The sequence below is a fragment of the Aegilops tauschii genome, chromosome 5 (genome assembly GCF_002575655.3).
Source record: "Aegilops tauschii subsp. strangulata cultivar AL8/78 chromosome 5, Aet v6.0, whole genome shotgun sequence".
Taxonomy (NCBI): Eukaryota; Viridiplantae; Streptophyta; class Magnoliopsida; order Poales; family Poaceae; genus Aegilops; species Aegilops tauschii.
The window spans coordinates 417,494,916-417,508,710 of NC_053039.3; the positions used below are offsets into that span (position 1 = coordinate 417,494,916).

Genomic DNA, 13,795 nt, shown 5'->3' on the forward strand with positions numbered 1-13,795 from the left:
TTGGGAACGCATGCTTGTCTCGAATCGAACTGTTTTGGCTCTGAATTTAGGTTTTCAACCATGCAGCATGCCTGCCAGTACACTGCAGGTTCATTCAGATTCTGTCCCGGACGCAAGCCTGAACAAGGAAGCTTGGAAAGGCAAAAAGATTCTGGAGACGAGTGATTGTTTTGGGGGAGCAAGTACAACAACCTGACCGTTTCCTGATCTGGTGGCTTGCTGACCTCAGCCACAGTTTGTTTGTCGCATCGCCTGGATATGGCTCGTGCGTGCCATACCCTGATCCCCTGTCACATCCAGTTTTATGTACGGCTATATGTCGTGCAAAAGCTTCAGTGCGTTGGAGTTTATTCAGTGGACCTTTTTCATGTACTAAGAGTGTTTAGATAAATCACTACTTTAGTGAGTTAAACGTTCTTATATCTCTTAACGGATGGAGTAATTTATCTGCCTCGTGTTTACCTGATGCACAAATTATTATCGTGCCAACACGAAAGTAAGTTTTCCGAGTGTGCCTAGCCATGTTTATAAAACTGTTTAATCATGCTTCTAAAAAAGCTGTTTAATTGTGCCACTGGTATCATACCGTGTGTGATAAACAAACTTAACCGCGTCACTTGTATCAGGAAATCACAAAGGCAAAACAGTTAAACCTAAAAAAAGTGCCATGGAGATTTTTATATGTTGTGCCATCAGTATTATGTGAATCAGATTGGCAAAGTTTACAAAAGATACAAGCATATTCTGATTATTGGAAAAATGACAGAGTCATTTTATGATTTCATGATAATATTGAGGCTTCCTTACTAAAGCTAGACTCCTTTTACGTGAGCCATACAATCCTCTTATTCAGCTCTTTGATGGAACCAGATATCAAAACAACCAATGTGGCGACAATTTCAAATCCACAGTGTTTTTCCAAAGCAAGAGAGATGAGTAAGAAAGACCCCTAGCCTAACTACCGTAATTTATTCTAATTTCATGTGGCAAGGTTGAAGGTTCCATTGGTTATTCAAACAATATTATTGTCAATGCATTCACACTCACTTTTAAAATGAAAATTACCACTTCTTTTTGGGTGTGCCATCTCTTTGTAAACTTCTCTGGACGAGTGATGTTTATCTTTAACGACTGTGTCCAATTATGAATGGCATGAAGTTAGAGAAAACAACACTCTACATGATTGTCAAGATGCAAGAGTGGAGTGTGAGTTGTGACCTTGTAGGTTGCATTCGTTGCTATTCCGCTTGTGCAGTGGTGCAAACCTATCCGAGTTCTTCTTGTTAGCTAGTTTTACTGATATTTTGTGTACGTCATGTATTGTACTGATTTTATAGTCGCGTGGTATTGACATTTCTATGCTCCAAGTAATAATATAGACGCCTTTCCTCTAGGAGAAATATTTTTTTCAACACAATACAATCGAAGTCGCTCACATATACATGCACATTCCTACCCTATGAGCACCTCCGGGAGACCGAGTCGACATATCATCTTGAGATCTTATGAAGTCATCACACTGGCCTCGCAGTCGATAGGAACGTCTCTTCCCGCTGAACGAACATCCCTTTAAGCCTGCAATAAATCCAGGATCGGTTCGCTCTACGAGGAATGTTTTTGAGTGTGATTTTTGAGAGGGTTTGGAGGAATACTCCGTGTGGCGAGAGGGGTTTAGAGAATCCTGAGCTAGGTCGGGGCAGACAAGAGAAGCGATGGAGTACCTGCTCCTCCAACGGTACACGAGCGCATTATATACCTCCCATTAATCCCGGAAATCCCCTCCCCACCGTCCGATCCACATCGAACGGCCACCAAAATCCTACATTACAATTCCGTAGCCCATCCAATCCCAAAATACGCCACCCTCAGCCCGCTGCAACCGGGCCCCACGCGACGCCGGCGCCCGCCTGTCAGTGACCCCACCCGCACCAACCCCATGTGAATGCCGCGACGGACGCGCCCCCCACCCATCACGTGCCCGGCGCGTGCGCAAGAGAGAGGGGAGAGGTGAGGAAAGAAGGAAACCCTCGCGTCGTCCCCTCCGCTCCGAAACCCCCGACGCCAAGGAAACCCTCGCGAGCCCGCAGCCGCCTCCGCCGCCGCCCCCGCCGCCGCCCGAATCCGGCCGGTTCCCGCGGCCCCGGACCCCCGCCGCCCCTGTCCCCGAGGTCAGCTCCCGGCACCGCGCCCCCCGGTGTTTCCCTTTTTCTCTGCGCGTCCTGGCGGCTCATTTTGGGGGGTTTAGCTTGGGTTTCTTCCGCGGGCCGCCGCGTCGCTCGCCGCGCGCGGGTTCGCCGGAGGCGTGGTCGCCCGATCGGTGCCCGGAGGGGTGGATTCGGGGGCGGTTTTTCTCGTCGTGGTTTGAATTTGCGATGTGTATTTTGGGGGGATTCGTGGTCCGGCGGGGTACGCAGCGGGTTCCATTTCGTAATGCACGAGCAGTGAATTGCTATTCCCTGGCATGCCACATGCATGCGCGTTAGGTTGGTGGATTTGGGGCCAGGGTTTGGGGGATGGCTTAAACTGACAGAGTGCTTGGCCTGATTCAGGGAGCAATGGGCAGCAGCAGCTGCAGCTACAGTGCTTGAGGAGGAGGGAGTTATGGCGGGAATGGCCGGGAAGGGGGACGAGTCGGTTGCTCCGGTGAGGTCCAGCGACCGGCTGCGGCAGCGGCCCAAGTACTACGGGCGGGGATACCTGTACTACTCGCCCAACATGCGCAACAAGATGAACTCCAACAAGAAGCGGACGGCTGCATCGCAGATCGCCAAGAAGCTGCTTCGCAAGCCAGCCGCACGGGAACCTCCTGCCGATGTAAGCAACTTTGTATGCTAGTTGTTTGAGATTTGCTTGTTTTATCATTGAAAAACGTTCTTACCTGATATGCTGAAGATGTCATCTGGTGTACCGTGTCTTATGATACATTATCTTGGCCAGCTGCTGTTTGCATGTTAATGATTGAAATTATTATCCATCCATCTGTTAATTTTAGCTGCAAGGAATATCTTGGTTTCTATGGAGGTTTTGTTAGCATTATATCCCTGATTCTGCATTTTTACTGGATTTTTACACTTCCCAGAATAAAATATGTCCATCAGTTAAATAGGAAACACAGACACTTTTCAAGCTATTATTAGTATAGGGACGTCTGGTTCATGTTACTTTATTGTATGAAACATGAGTGATTGACCACTTCCTGAAAGCTATCTCCTGAACATTGCACCTTGAATGCCTTTATTTCTGTGTGGGATTGCTACATTATGCTCAGTACCTTGATTATAATAGCCCTCTTTATAGTCTATTGCAGCAAATTTGCGCCGTTCAACGCGGAAGCGAAGAATGTCTGTAACTCTGGAGGACTATGGCACAGATAGTTCCAGTATGGAAGATGATGACCTTATGGTGAGTTTCTAGAGTCCCAGTAATGACTGTAATTTTGGAAGCCTCACTGTTACCCAATTGGCATCTCAGTTTGCTGATTATTATTTGAACCAGCTCACATTTTCCCTTTCATGTTTTCAGAGACCCAGATATCGGTCTTCATCAAAGAGTAAAGGGGATGATCAAGTGTCGGCACGGCCGAAGCGCAAGAAAATGTCTAACTCTAACTCCATTCCCCGACGTGAAGGTTTAAGGCCTAGAAGATCTCTGCGGGGACAAAGGCATCTTCCATACCAAGTTTCTGATGATGATCAGGAAAGTTCTGAAGAAGAACATGAACAAGATCAGAGAGAAAATGGCAATGAAATCGAAGAGGATGGTGCCAATGAAGAGGAGATTGACGGAGGTGATGAAGCTGAAGAAGATGGAGATGATGAAGACGGCGAGGAAGAGCAAGAAGTTAGGAGGAGATATGATCTAAGGGATCGTGCAGAAGTTCGTAGACCCTCCCCACAGAAGGAAGGGAAGCACAGACCACAATCTCCCCGCAGAGTACTTGTACAAGGAGTTGGTCCAAAGAACAGCAAGTATTTAAAAAAAGGTGGTTCACGCATGCATAAGCGCCCTCGTTTTTCAATGCCAGATGATTCAGATGATTCTCTTCTCGTGGATGAGCCGGATGAAGGTCCATCCATGCCATGGATGCGTAGTGGGAGAGGCGGTATGCCACCATGGCTTATGGGTGGATTGGACATGCATAATTCAGCAGCATGGGGTCTCAATGCTGGAGCATCTGGATGGGGTCATCAGGGTGATACTGGAGTCAGTACTTCATCACTTATGCCAGGGGCACAAACTGCTGGCCCAAGTTCCAAGGGAGGAGCTGATATTCAGCCTCTGCAGATTGATGAGAGTGTAAGTTTTAATGATATTGGAGGTTTGTCTGAGTACATTGATGCTTTAAAGGAAATGGTGTTCTTCCCTTTGCTGTATCCAGATTTTTTTGCAAACTATCACATAACTCCTCCTCGGGGAGTTCTTCTCTGTGGACCTCCTGGTACAGGGAAGACATTGATTGCCCGTGCATTAGCTTGTGCTGCCTCTAAAGCTGGCCAGAAGGTCAGCTTCTATATGCGAAAAGGAGCTGATGTTCTTAGTAAATGGGTTGGAGAGGCTGAAAGGCAGCTCAAGTTGCTTTTTGAGGAAGCTCAAAAGAATCAGCCGGCAATCATATTTTTTGATGAAATAGATGGCCTTGCCCCTGTGAGATCTAGCAAGCAAGAGCAGATTCACAATTCAATAGTCTCAACATTGCTTGCTTTGATGGACGGTCTTGATTCACGTGGACAAGTTGTTTTGATTGGAGCAACCAATCGGATTGATGCCATTGATGGGGCATTGCGTAGACCTGGCCGTTTTGATCGCGAGTTCTATTTTCCTTTACCTGGCTATGAGGCACGAGCTGAAATACTGGATATTCATACACGGAAATGGAAGGAACCCCCGCCAAAGGAGCTAAAGATGGAGCTTGCTGCGAGCTGTGTTGGGTATTGTGGTGCTGATTTGAAAGCATTATGTACTGAAGCTGCTATTCGAGCATTTAGGGAGAAATATCCTCAGGTTTACACAAGTGATGACAAGTTTGTCATTGATGTAGACTCGGTCAGGGTTGAGAGGAACCACTTCTTGGAAGCTATGTCTACAATAACTCCAGCTGCACATAGGGGATCAATTGTGCATTCAAGACCACTGTCACCGGTTATTGCTCCATGTTTGAAGAGACATCTTGAGAAGATAATGGAAAGGATTTCTGATATTTTTCCTTACCTTTCAGCATTGGATCTTAGCAAATACTCTACCCTTTCATATGGATCTTCAATCCCTCTTGTTTATAGGCCTCGCCTTTTGATGTGTGGCGTTGAGGGTGTTGGACTGGTAGGGTTTCTCTTTTATATGGATATATTGTAAGTATATTGTGCCTTTTTTCTTACTAATTTGGTTTAGCTTAGCAGGATCATGTTGGGCCAGCTGTTTTGCATGAGCTTGAGAAATTTCCTGTGCACTCCTTGGGGCTGCCATCTCTTCTCTCTGATCCAAGTGCAAAGACACCTGAAGAAGCTCTCGTGCATATTTTTGGGGAAGCAAGGAGAACAACACCGTCCATACTCTACTTGCCACAGTTCCATCTTTGGTGGGATACGGTTAGTACCTAGTCATAACCTTTGGTACTATGAAATGGTTCTTGAGTAAATGCTGGCTCAGTTATGTAGCTAATTAATTGATTTTTAACGTGACAGGCACATGAACAGCTTAGGGCAGTGTTATTGACTCTTCTGAATGAATTGGCATCCAACCTTCCAGTATTGTTGCTAGGAACATCATCAGTGGCCTTTGATGAACTTGAAGAAGAGTGTGCTTCCATATTTTCTTCTCGTAACGTGTATGTGCCTGGAGGAATGTTAATTCTGTTTTGCCTGGTTGTTTTGACTTAGTTCTTGTCTTAGATACACTCCATGTTGAACTTCTGTTTTCATTGGTTTAGGCAACACATTACTGCTTGATTGTTCAGTTTTTTTTAACTCTTTCGAGCTCTGTAAATGCTTGAATGATGTCCTGAGTATCACATTGTTATCCATTCACCAAAAAGCAGGAACAGTATCCTTTGTGTGGGCAAGGGGGCATTGTTTACTAATAGGTCATTGACTGGAACAAGTTCTTTTCCTTTTTTTGTTGGCATGCTTGCTAAGTTTAGGTTACTGTATAGCACTTTATCATTGAATCAAGTGTTGGCTGCTTCACGTACCCTTCGCATGGGCAAGGGGTCTGTTTACTAATAGGCCCATTGACGGGAATAAGATTTGTTCTTTTTTGTTTGTTTGTTGACATGCTTGCTAAGTTCAGTTCACTGTATATCACTTTATTGCTGGATCAGTGTTGCATGCTTCACATCAGGTTCAGTGCATTTTCTCCTACTTGTCTTATTTTTCACCAACAAAATCTTCTATTTGATAGATATCAAGTGGATCGACCGAGTGATGATGATAGATTAAGATACTTCAGTATACTGTTTGAGTCACTGCTCTCACTTCAAATGGAAGATTCAAGAAGCAAGTCGAAAGAGCAAAAGTCTATTGATCTTCCAAAAGCACCAAAGAAAGTAGATGGGCCTAAGGTTTCTGAGCTGAAAGCTAAGGCAGAAGCTGAGCAACACGCTGTTCGTCGGATGAGAATGTGTCTACGAGATATTTGTAACCGGTCTGCAATTTACTCCTTTACATTGTTGCATATATTTCTTGGTTTTGTTCGTTTGTTCTCAGTTCTCAGCAATTAACTATTGTAGGCAATATTAATACTTTAATACGTCTAACACTTCTGCTAGACAACATTGAAAAATTGCCTGACCATTCTTTAGCCAATCCCCAATTCATGCTTATTCTGAATCTTGGGATCCATATTGAGTTGATTCAAAGAGTGCTAGCTAGCATGACCTTTGCTTAGCAGTTTTGTTCGAGATGAATACTCAGTTCAGGTCATGTGGTGACACAAGATATTTCGAAATAAAAAGTTTGTGTGGTTCAGTACTACTCCTGGTTCTAACATCATCTCCAGTAAAAAATGTCCGGTTGATTGTACTGGTGGCGAAAACTAAAAAATTAAGCTAATATATGATATGTATAATCTCTCTTCTATGCTGCTGATGAGCTGAACATTGTGTTAGGCTGTCAGCTGTCATGTTCAATTTTGAACTTAAGTAGAATGTTGTAGTAAGATGTGTAAATGCATTTAAAGTGCATTTGAACTTTAGATAGCTGAAAACTCGCCCTTTTGAGGCAAATTCTCATGCTTGAATTTTTTCAGTATATAAATTCTGAGACTTTATCTTCTGTTGCATATGCCAAAGGTCTCTAGTATCTTAGACAGGATTTGTTCACTTGTTATTCAAACCAGATGGAAATAATCAAGGTGCCACTTCATCTTTTCAGCATTCTATACAACAAAAGGTTCACTGCATTTCACTTCCCAGTATCAGAAGAGGAAGTACCTGACTATCGAACAATAGTTCACAACCCCATGGATATGGCTGCTGTCTTGCAGCGGGTGGACTCTGGACAGTACTTCTCTCAGGCAGCGTTTTTGAAGGATATTAATCTTATAGTCACTAATGCAAAGGTTTGAGTTTTTCTTTTGGGGCATTTAGTTTTCCACTCATGTTACATATGTTCTGATCGTACTTCATAGCAAGTACCTTGGAATCTGATAATAATCTTTATGATGATGGCAACTGATTTTTTTCCATGTTACATATGTTTTGGTCATACTTTCCTGGCAAGCACGTTACAATTCAAAACCGATCTTCCTGATTATGGTAACTGAGAAAATGACCTAACCTCTGTAACAACTGTAGCAATAGTTTGTTGTGATCTTTCTGAAGATGCCAACTAAAACAATGACTGAAGTTTTGAGACCACTGTATCTGCAAGTTTGGTGCTAATTTACTAATTTTGCAGACTTATAATGGCGACGATTACAATGGATCTAGGATCGTGAGCAGAGCATGTGAACTTCGAGATGTGGTATATTGTTTGTTCAATAGTTGTTGCTGTATTTGATTGTTGACTAGACCTCTGTGTTTGTTTGTGTGTAATGCTTATCTTTGGTCAGGTGCAAGGGATGTTGTCACAGATGGACCCATCATTGGTATCCTTTTGTGATAAAATTGCTGCACAAGGGGGACCACTGCAGGCTATGGATGATGAGGATAGCTCCATTCTCCAAGCGCCGCCTGTTGTTCAGTTAGTTTCTGTTACTAGAACAAGTGCGAGGCTTCGTAATGTACAACCAGAAGTTGATCTGTCACGAAGTTATGAGGTGCTAAAGCGGCACAAGAAAAGCACCGAAAACGAACATGGTAATCTTCTATTCTTGACCGACTGTTGGGTTTGCAATCTTGCATATCAAGTGTGGTACAAAATAAATATATTGAACTGACCTTTGTTTCAGGCACCTCTGCCAAAGAATCGACAGCAAGAGACGGAATGTCTCCTGGTGATGTAGATCTGTCAAAGCCAACTTCCCCAGAGGAAGCTCCAAAAGGACCACATTCAAATGGCCCTTTGAAAGAAGCTGACAAAGCACCAGCTGAAGCACCTCCAATTCTACCTGGTTCTCCTCCCGACCCAATGGAGACTGACAATGGCGAAGATTCTGCCATGCCTACTAGCGATGACACGCTTGAACAGCTGGAAGGCTTGAAACAGCGCTTCATGGAGCTCACCGTGGGCTACGGGGTGCCGCAGCTCGAGAGGCTCTACTCGCGGATAATGAAAGGCGCGATAGAGTTGACAGGTAAAGAAACCAACAAGGATCATAGACGGTTAGTTGTTAGGCATTTGTTGGCATTTGTTGAGAACAGCGACAATTTTTAACTCTAGCAGGAATAAGAGGTTTTACTGGTTTTCCCTGTGTACATTCTGTTGTCTGTTGGAGCAACAACCCTGAGGAGCTGTCCATGCCTCCTGATGTAGTGATGTAACAACATTTTCTGAAATGCTCAGTGGCATTACAACAGTTTTGTGTACCAAGTTCTGTTGTGGTCTTTGAGGATTTGAATCTTCAGAACTGCCTTCTTTTTATCTATACCAGTCATTTATTTCACTACATTTTGTATTGTGGTTTTAAATTATGAAACTGTGATGAAATTTGTACCACGTCCCGTTTTTGTTGCATACCAAAGAAGAGAGGCAAAGGGCCCAGTTTGCAGCCTCAACTCTGAAATCTGAATTCAGCAAGGATGATCCACGCCAGCAGAACTCCAGATTGATGCAAAGCAATAGACACATGACCATACAAGATCAACGCTTAATACAAGACTTGAAATAAAACTGTAATCTAACATACTTCCACCATCCAAATATATAGGACCTACGTTTTTTTATGTTGCTTTTGACCATTGATCAGATTAATAATATGAGATTAATGAACTTTGAAGAGCCTAAGAAAACGGGGGCCTGGCATGAAATGGAAAATTAGGCCCTCGGTATAGCCGTCGGCAATTAGAAAAACAAAATTTTACCATGTACTCCCTCCATCCCATAATATAAGACGGAGGGAGTATATTGTTTGAACTTTGAAGAGCCAAATCTTAATCTTGCACATATATATGTACTTGGAACTATACACGATAGTTTGAAGAACTACATCTTCTTACCAGAAAGTACTCCCTCCGTTCGGAATTACTTGTCTCGAAAATAGATGTATCTAGAACTAAAATACGTCTAGATACATCCATTTATGTGACGAGTAATTCTGAACGAAGGAAGTAATTCTCAAAACCTAGAAGCACTACATTATTTAGCGGAAATGTGCCATCCTTCTAGCATTCCTTGATACGAACTCTTCAATTAATTCATCATAAGCAACCTTCTTCAAAATGTGACTTCATGCTTTCATTAGAAACTTTTTTAGAGCGCCGTTTTGAGGTCAAGTGATTCTTCAGCTAAAAACTTATCATGTATTAAAACAAAACATAAAAAGAAAAGGACGAAACAACCCTTTGATTTATTTGGGAAGGGGATCATGGGGCGGCTAGCAGCGACGCGTGTCGGTCTGGTTGATGAACTGACGACCAAGCGCTCTGGGCCTGGCCTCCAACTTCAGTCGATCTACTTCGCGTGCTTCGTCAGAGAAATAAAACATCGTCCCAAGCAGCTGTAAGCCATCCATGGCCAGCAGCAGAATTAGTGGAAAGTTTCGGTTTAAAGAGGAAATTAATTGCTAATATAATAAGTTGGGCGTTTGGTCTAGTGGTATGATTCTCGCTTTGGGTGCGAGAGGTCGCGAGTTCGATTCTCGCAACGCCCCCTTTATTTTGTTTTTTTGTTCGGTCATCGATCAGATTGTGTTTTTTGTTGTTGTGAGGGGAGAGGTCATCGATCAGATACGAATCGAGTGTGTACACAGTGTGTTCGCGAGCAAATCAACTGAGGCCTGCAGTTGGACGATCATGTCCTAATGCAATTTCTTCCCAGGGAGGCAGCTTCTCCCACACCTATCCTGCCTGTGGTTATGCTCATTCAGTTCTGAAACTTCTGTCCCTACTAACTACGTTTAGCCTGAGTTTTTCCAGATTATTGTTACGGACTGGCTAGGTCTCAGTTGCCTGAAATTCAAATTTGGAGAATCATTCTCTGCCCTTGAACTCTGATCTAACGGTTGCCAACCATCTTCTTCCTCCAACCGTTTTTTCTCTCTGAAAAACAGGTCACACAATGCCCTATCTTCTTCCTCCCAACCAACTGCCCACACAAATCACCGGCTGGACTGTCAGCCACTACCGCCCGCGGCTGATGGCGCTCCCGCGCCAGCCTCGCCGCTCCGTCCTTACCGAAAAAGGCTTTCACCCCGCTTTATAAATAAAGCAAACCGCCAAGAGCACACGTACAAGCACTAGTCCAGAACACACATACACCCAATTCTCACACGAAGAAGTACAGAGGTTCTACTGAGGGCACAACTCAACAAGCCCTAAAGAAAAAGGAAAAAAGGAAGGGTCGGATACAAGTCCGGCGTCTAATCAGGTTCCGGCGGTGGCGGTGGGAGCGGAGGCGACAGACGGACGGCTATCGAGCGAAGGTCGGCGATGAAGGCAGAGATGACGTCCCGGTCCTGGGGGCGGCTAAGCGGCCGCCAAAGCTGCAAGTAACCAGAGAGTTTGAAGAGAGCGTCAGTAGCCCGTCGGAGTGGGATGCGCTGAATTACATGTCTATTGCGGATCGTCCAGAGGGTCCACGCAAGCGCACCAATCTCAAGCCACCTAATGTAGCGAGAAGGCAACGGTGAAGAAAATATGCCCTAGAGGCAATAATAAAGTTATTATTTATTTCCTTATTTCATGATAAATGTTTATTATTCATGCTAGAATTGTATTAACCGGAAACTTAGTACATGTGTGAATACATAGACAAACAGAGTGTCACTAGTATGCCTCTACTTGACTAGCTCGTTGAATCAAAGATGGTTAAGTTTCCTAGCCATAGACATGAGTTGTCATTTGATTAACGGGATCACATCATTAGAGAATGATGTGATTGACTTGACCCATTTCGTTAACTTAGCAGTTGATCGTTTAGTATGTTGCTATTGCTTTCTTCATGATTTATACATGTTCCTGTGACTATGAGATTATGCAACTCCCGAATACCGGAGGAACACTTTGTGTGCTACCAAACGTCACAATGTAACTGGGTGATTATAAAGGTGCTCTACAGGTGTCTCCGATGGCACTTGTTGAGTTGGCATAGATCGAGATTAGGATTTGTCACTCCGATTGTCGGAGAGGTATCTCCGGGCCCTCTCGGTAATGCACATCACTATAAGCCTTGCAAACAATGTGACTAATGAGTCAGTTGCGGGATGATGCACTACGGAACGAGTAAAGAGACTTGCCGGTAACGAGATTAAATTAGGTATTGAGATACCGACGATCGAATCTCGGGCAAGTAACATACCGATGACAAAGGGAACAACGTATGTTGTTATGCGGTTTGACCGATAAAGATGTTGTAGAATATGTAGGAACCAATATGAGCATCCAGGTTCCGCTATTGGTTATTGACCGGAGATGAGTCTCGGTCATGTCTACATAGTTCTCGAACCCGTAGGGTCCGCACGCTTAACGTTCTGTGACGATTTGTATTATGAGTTATGAGATTTGATGACCGAAGTTTGTTCGGAGTCCCGGATGAGATCGGGGACATGACGAGGAGTCTCGAAATGATCAAGACGTAAAGATCGATATATTGGAAGGCTATATTCGGACATCGGAAAGGTTCCGAGTGATTCAGGTATTTTTCGGAGTACCGGAGAGTTACGGGAATTCGTATTGGGCCTTAATGGGCCATACGGGAAAGGAGAGAAAGGCCTCAAGGTGGCCGCGCCCCTTTCCCATGGACTGGTCTGAATTGGACTAGGGAAAGGGGGCGCTCCCTGTTGGAAATATGCCCTAGAGGCAATAATAAAATGGTTATTATTATATTTCTTTGTTCATGATAATTGTCTATTGTTCATGCTATAATTGTGTTATCCGGAAATCGTAATACATGTGTGAATACATAGACCACAACGTGTCCCTAGTAAGCCTCTAGTTGACTAGCTCGTTGATCAACAGATAGTCATGGTTTCCTGACTATGGACATAGGATGTCATTGATAACGGGATCACATCATTAGGAGAATGATGTGATGGACAAGACCCAATCCTAAGCATAGCACAAAGATCGTGTAGTTCGTTTGCTAGAGATTTTCCAATGTCAAGTATCATTTCCTTAGACCATGAGATCGTGTAACTCCCGGATGCCATAAGAGTGCTTTGGGTGTACCAAACGTCACAACGTAACTGGGTGACTATAAAGGTACACTACAGGTATCTCTGAAAGTGTCTGTTGGGTTGACACGGATCGAGACTGGGATTTGTCACTCCGTATGACGGAGAGGTATCTCTGGGCCCACTCGGTAATGCATCATCATAATGAGCTCAAAGTGACCAAGTGGTTGGTCACGGGATCATGCATTACGGTACGAGTAAAGTGACTTGCCGGTAACGAGATTGAACGAGGTATTGGGATACCGACGATCGAATCTCGGGCAAGTAACGTACCGATTGACAAAGGGAATTGTATACGGGATTGATTGAATTCTCGACATCGTGGTTCATCCGATGAGATCATCGTGGAACATGTGGGAGCCAACATGGGTATCCAGATCCCGCTGTTGGTTATTGACCGGAGAGTCGTCTCGGTCATGTCTGCATGTCTCCCGAACCCGTAGGGTCTACACACTTAAGGTTCGGTGACGCTAGGGTTGTAGAGATATTAGTATGCGGAAACCCGAAAGTTGTTCGGAGTCCCGGATGAGATCCCGGACGTCACGAGGAGTTCCGGAATGGTCCGGAGGTGAAGAATTATATATAGGAAGTCCAGTTTCGGCCACCGGGAAAGTTTTGGGGGTTATCGGTATTGTACCGGGACCACCGGAAGGGTCCCGGGGGTCCACCGGGTGGGGCCACCTATCCCGGAGGGCCCCATGGGCTGAAGTGGGAGGGGAACCAGCCCCTGGTGGGCTGGTGCGCCCCCCATGGGCCTCCCCTTGCGCCTAGGGTTGGAAACCCTGGGGGTGGGGTGCGCCCCACCTGACTTGGGGGGCAAGTTTCCCCCCCTTGGCCGCCGCCCCCCTGGAGATTGCATCTCCCAGGGCCGGCGCCCCCCAGAGCCCCTATATATAGTGGGGGGGGGGGAGTGAGGGCAGCAGTAACACAACCCCTGGCGCCTCCCTCTCCCTCCCGTAACACCTCTCCCTCTCGCTGAGCTTGGCGAAGCCCTGCCGAGATCCCCGCTACTTCCATCACCACGCCGTCGTGC

The 13,795-nt window shown here is 45.0% G+C and overlaps 1 protein-coding gene and 1 non-coding gene across 3 annotated transcripts; both read left to right on the top strand.

Annotated features, from left to right (window-relative positions):
* The first annotated feature begins 1,975 nt into the window (after nucleotides 1–1,975).
* On the top strand, nucleotides 1,976–8,963 carry LOC109739240 (ATPase family AAA domain-containing protein At1g05910). Of its 2 annotated transcripts, XM_073497980.1 has the most exons (12): nucleotides 1,976–2,168; nucleotides 2,550–2,814; nucleotides 3,298–3,402; nucleotides 3,523–5,316; nucleotides 5,394–5,582; nucleotides 5,679–5,821; nucleotides 6,394–6,636; nucleotides 7,365–7,551; nucleotides 7,890–7,955; nucleotides 8,044–8,290; nucleotides 8,383–8,727; nucleotides 8,817–8,963. In XM_073497980.1, exons 2-12 carry the CDS (start codon nucleotides 2,602–2,604, stop codon nucleotides 8,912–8,914), a joined length of 3,630 nt encoding a protein of 1,209 aa, XP_073354081.1. In that variant the 5' UTR covers nucleotides 1,976–2,168; nucleotides 2,550–2,601; the 3' UTR covers nucleotides 8,915–8,963. The 2 variants fall into 2 exon arrangements, with proteins under 2 accessions (XP_073354081.1, XP_020153917.3); XM_020298328.4 differs by having other exon boundaries at nucleotides 2,002–2,168; nucleotides 8,383–8,963.
* Nucleotides 8,964–10,170: 1,207 nt separating this feature from the next.
* TRNAP-UGG (transfer RNA proline (anticodon UGG)) lies at nucleotides 10,171–10,242 on the top strand. Its single transcript has one exon. It is a non-coding gene; the product is annotated as a tRNA-Pro (tRNA).
* Nucleotides 10,243–13,795: the final 3,553 nt, after the last annotated feature.